Source organism: Brachyhypopomus gauderio, unplaced genomic scaffold (assembly GCF_052324685.1).
Source record: "Brachyhypopomus gauderio isolate BG-103 unplaced genomic scaffold, BGAUD_0.2 sc839, whole genome shotgun sequence".
Taxonomy (NCBI): Eukaryota; Metazoa; Chordata; class Actinopteri; order Gymnotiformes; family Hypopomidae; genus Brachyhypopomus; species Brachyhypopomus gauderio.
Window position 1 is genome coordinate 20,001 of NW_027507659.1, and position 5,369 is coordinate 25,369.

At 52.4% G+C, this 5,369-nt stretch overlaps 2 protein-coding genes across 2 annotated transcripts in view; both read right to left on the bottom strand.

Moving 5' to 3' along the window:
* The window catches only part of LOC143508216 (protocadherin Fat 3-like), a gene marked incomplete at its 5' end in the record, with an annotated part of 19,954 nt that extends 15,153 nt beyond the window's left edge, over nt 1-4,801 (bottom strand). Inside the window, one exon of the mRNA XM_076996708.1 lies at nt 2,428-4,801. Coding sequence (XP_076852823.1) covers nt 2,428-4,801 — 2,374 coding nt within the window. The remainder of the gene's footprint in view (nt 1-2,427) is intronic.
* Nucleotides 4,668-5,363, bottom strand: LOC143508217 (protocadherin Fat 3-like). The gene has a single exon (XM_076996709.1). The coding sequence runs from the start codon at nt 5,294-5,296 to the stop codon at nt 4,850-4,852; it is 447 nt and encodes a 148-aa protein (XP_076852824.1). The 5' UTR covers nt 5,297-5,363; the 3' UTR covers nt 4,668-4,849.
* Between the last annotated feature and the right edge of the window lie 6 nt (nt 5,364-5,369).

Sequence of the window (5,369 nt, forward strand, 5' to 3'; positions counted from 1 at the left end):
AAAGCATTTTAGAGACAACATGCTGGAGTGTATTGAAGCCATCCATATATTGGTTTAAACAAACAAAAAAAAAGAATTAAACTTTACAGCTTTTACCCACCTTGCTTTCTGATTTACAGTACATTAAAACATACCACTTGAGAATGTAATCGTAATACACATTGTATAAAATATGATCTCATCACACAACTGCAGCTCTACTCTAAAATACAAGCGTACAATATGCACAATAACCCAATAAATAACACACAATGGCAAAACTCAGCTCATGCCAATTATCATAATACACTACTGCAACATTTAAATGTCAGAAGTGATTGGTTCTCTGGTGATGTGTGGGTATGGAAGCTGTAGAGAAACGATCCTGATTGGCTCCACACAACGTGCGAGAAGGAAAGCGCCAATAAATCCTGCCTCATCACTGAGGTTCATTCACTTAGACGTGGATTCTCCAGAGGATCTAATGGCTTAGAAAACTTCACTAAACAGAACAGGTCTTCACTGAACAGAACAGGTCTTCATTAAAGAGAACAGGTCTTAACTAAACAGGTCTTCACTAAACAGCAACACATTGCAAACTAGAACCACAAATGGGGAGGCTTGTCTAAATTACAAAACACAATTGTGTAGTTCACTAAAGCAGAGCTTGAATTTTGCACAAAGGACACAGAGGAATGTGTGATGATTAGGGCTCTGATTGTGTTTTTGAGAATAAGGGCTGGAAAACACTTAGCGCATCTTGCATGGGAAAGTAAAGCTCATCTGGTGTGTGTGTGTGTGTGTGTGTGTGTGTGTGTGTGTGTGTGCGTGTGTGTGTTTTCAAAACAGTTCTGTCATGTCATTTTTTTCCTCTTCATTCTACCACATGATACATCTGAAGACTATTTCAAATCATAGATCTCTCTCTCTCTCTCTCCTCTCTCTCTCTCTCTCTCTCTCTCTCTCTCTCTCACACACACACACACACACACACACACACACACACACACACACACACACATACACACACACACACACAGCACATGGTTCATTGCACCTTAGTTCTTTTCTCTTCTTTTCTTTTCTCCTGGCTAGTATTATGCAGTACAGTGACCCACCACGACCTCCTCCTCACACACACACACACACACACACACACACACACACACACACACACACACACACACACACACACACACACACACACACACACACACACACACACACACTTCACCCTTTCACACACCTCTTTTATCCCATTTCCTCTTGCTTGCCAAGTTAGTTTTTACACCTTTCTTTCTCCATCACCTGAGATGTTGATGATTAACACAGTACATGTGTTTCTCACACCCACACACACACACACACACACACACACACACACACACAGGTTTTTTAAATAAACAAAGCATAGTCAGCAGTGCCTTTGAATACACTGTCACAAAACACCCTGTCGACCAAATGGAGAGTGCGTGTGTGTGTGTGTGAGTGTGTGTGTGTGTGTGTGTGTGTGTGTGTGTGTGTGTGTGTGTGTGTGCACGTGCGTGTGTGTGCATGTGTGTTTAGAACCTAAGCGCGGGGTGAGAGCATACAAGCTGACAGCTGCACTAAACATAAAGGGGGAAGCTGTGTCCTAAGTCAGATCGTGTCAGACAGGAGTTCATTTCATACGTTTCAATCCCTCACACACATACACACGTCAAACTCCACATCCTGCCTCAGTCATTCAGGCACCCACCTCTGCCCTCTTTTCCCAACATAAAAGCAAACTACCTGTGAAAATAATGCTTCCCTTCTAAACTGCACAGAAGTCACCACGGTATCTGAGGCTTATCCTCTCATTCCAGCTGTCGTTTCACAGCCTAAGCCAAACGGCGACCCGGTCCAACACTTCCTGCTGACCTGCAGACGTTCCACCACCACCACCAACACCACCACCACCAGCTACAGATTTATCCATGCAGCTTTCCCACGTTCGCTTCCTACCACTTGAACTGCTGCTGACATTTATTGTTCACGTCTCCTTTTTTCGCGGCGCACGGACCCACCGTACCAAAGTGGAGATTATCCGCTAATGTTACAGATCATGGTGTGTCAGATGCTGTCGGGTCCCCTAAACAAGTAGGCCACGTCTTCTGTGTGAGATGTGGAGCTCTGACACAGTAGTGTATCCATTTGCAAATCCCTTAAGGGCACCCAGCATGTCTCACATGTTTAAAAAGAACAAACTGGAACCAGCTGGTGAACCATCGCACTTTGAAAACTTGTTGGATTTACGGTGTTAGCACAGACAACGCACAGTAATAGCCAGCACAGAAACCGCACTTGACCTGCAGAAATCAGTAGAGATTAGAGTGATCTAATTAAAGCAAGTGGAAAGTTAACGAGCAATCGGATTAAATGAATCAGTACACTAATTTGGGAAATAATAAACTGTTGGGTGCATACCTGTCTCCTCATCGATGGTGAACCTGCCAAGACCACTGCCGTCTCGTATGGAGTACTGCACCTCCCCGTCCCGACCCGTGTCGTCATCGCGAGCTGACACCTGCATCACGGACGTCCCAATCCGAGCGCTCTCCTTTACTGACGCGTTCAGTGCAAAGCTGGAGAAATACGGCCCATAAAGGTTTTCATTCACATCCACCACCTCCAGCTCCACGTAGCTGACCGAAAGCAGAGAGACGGGGCGTCCCCGATCTTTGGCCCGGACTGTCAGGTTGAAGAATTGCTGGGTCTCGTAATCCAGCTCCTTGGCCAGCCGGATGGCACCGCTGGTCTTGTCCACCTCGAAGCGGCCGTCGTGGTCAGTGGCGAGCGCGTAGCGCACTTCTCCGCCCGGGCCAAGATCCGGGTCCTGCGTGTCCAGCCAGGCGATGACGGTACCCAGCGGGAGGTCCTCGAGAGCCCGAGCGCTGACCACGTTTGGCATGAACGCCGGCGGGCAGTCGTTGACGTCCTCCAGGGAGATGTGGAGGGTCGTGACGGAAAACCGCTGTGCTGTTCGCTCCGCCCGGTCCCGTGCCTCCACCTTCAGCGCGAACGACGGCACATTCTCACGGTCCAACTGGCCGGCGACGTACACAACGCCTGTGGTGCTGTTAATACCGAACTGGGAAGTGCTGGTGAGCAGGGAATACTGGATCTCCCCGTTGGATCCCTGGTCTTTATCCGTTGCTTCCACTTGGATGACCTCCGTGCCGACGGGGGTGTTTTCCGGGATGCGTGCCCAGTACTCACCTTCTTGCAGGAACTGCGGCGCATTGTCGTTGGTGTCCTCCACGTAGATGTTGAGGAGACGCCATGCAGACTGTTGCGGCTGCCCCATATCGTGCAGTGTGAGATTCAGGAGGTACCGGTCCGTTCTCTCCCGGTCCAACGGGAGGAAAATACTGATCGCTCCACTCAGAGTGCCGATGGTGAAGCAGCTGTCCGTATTACCGCTGGAGATGGCGTAGAGCATCTGACCGTTAAACCCTGTATCGCTGTCGTACGCCTTCACCTGGAATACGCTTGTGCCGACCTTCAGGTCCTCCCGAACGGTTATATCAGTAGGGAAGGATTTATCGAACTGAGGAGTCTGTCGGTTCACAGAGAACAAGTCGATGAAGCCCTCATCTATTTTTGGCTTGCTGTTAGCTTTCGCCTTTTTAAGCAGCTTCTCGGCGAGCTGCTGGGCCACGCGAGTATCCTTGCAGCTGAAACTTCTCGGAGGGGATTTTCCCTCCGTCAGTGATACGTTCACAAACATGGGATCTGAGAAGGTCTCCCCATCTGTGGCAGTGATTTTGAGGCTGAAGGTGCTTTTGGGGTTCACAGTGGTGAGAGACTGACGAAGGGTCATGACCCCAGAATCAGGGTTCAGCTCAAAGAACCCTTGTTCATTTCCAGAGAGAATCTTGTACTTTACCAGCTCCAGTTCATCAATATCTATGGCAGACATGGTGGCGATGACCTCACCGACTGGTAAGTCCCGTGACACCATGCCGACACAGTCAACCTTCTCGAACAGTGGTTGGTTGTCATTGACGTTCCCCAGGTGCACTGTTACATTGACTTCCGTCTCTCGCCTGTAGGGGGCGCCCCAGTCAGAGGCCCGCACCACAAAGCTGAAGCTCTCCACGGACGACTCGAAGTCAAGCTCCTGCGTGGTGGTCACGGCACCGCTGAACTGGTGGACGGTGAATGGCAGCGGGGTTAAACTCGCCATGCTGTACGTGATGTAGCCATTCTCCCCGTGATCGGCGTCTGAAGCCGTCACCACCACGACCGTGGTTCCCACCGCGATGCTTTCATTGACAAACGCCTCATAAGACTGTTGCGCAAACGCCGGCGCGTTGTCGTTGGCGTCTTCCAGGTCCACCCGAACTTTGACCCTGAGTTCACTGTCGACCTCCATGACCTCGAGCTCAAAGGCCTGCTGCAGGGTGTGGGTGAGCCAGCGAGATGTGCTGATCACACCCGTCATGGCGTTGATGCTAAAAAACGCTGAGTCAGCAGAGGGCGTGAGGACATATTCGGCATCATCGGGCTCAGGCTGAAGCTTCGTGGACACCACGATGGAGCCAGGAGGGGCCACCTCTATCAGGCTCACCTCATATACCTCCTTCTGAAAGCGGACCTCCGCCAGGGCTGGCCTGGACAGCCTGAGCTGCACCACCCGCACCTCCGAAAACTTTGGCGGCGTCCCACGGTCCTGCGCCTGCAAGCTCAGATTCAAGCCAAAAGGGTATGACTCCCAGTGCAGCTGCACCGGAGCCCGGAGAACAAACTCATTAGACCCCCTCCCTCCTCTCCTCAACCCCCGCCCTCGCTCCGCCTCTCAATGCTGAAGAGGCCGAGCGGGTCCCCGTCCACCACGCTGACCGACTCAATCTCCCCGTTCAGCCCCTCGTCCGCGTCCTCGGCCGTGGCGACTGCGACCGCCGGAGTTCTGTCGGCCCAGACGGGTGCCAGCATCACCACGGAGAGCGTGGGGCGCGTGCTCGTTGGTCCTCTCCACGTGCACGAAGAGCTTGGCGGTGCTGCTGACGCCGTTGTTTCCGTACAACTTCATCCCGCGGTCCACGGCCTGGATCTCCAGGTCGTGGCGGCTCCGCAGGTCGGCGTCCAGCCGCCCGCTGAGCGAGACCACGCCGCTGGTCGGGTGCACAGCGAACAGCTCCACCCGCTCCTTGAAGAAGTAGTAGAACTCCCCGTTAGAGCCCGTGTCGGCATCCGTCGCCGTTACCCGGGCGATGCTCGTGCGCAGGGGCGTGCTCTCGGCGATCGTGACCGAGTACGTGGTCGGAGAGAACAGGGGCCGGAGGTCGTTCATGTCCAGCACCTGCACTCTGACCTTTGTCCAGGCCTCCAGGGTGTCGCCTTTGACGGAGGCCTTCACCGTCAGC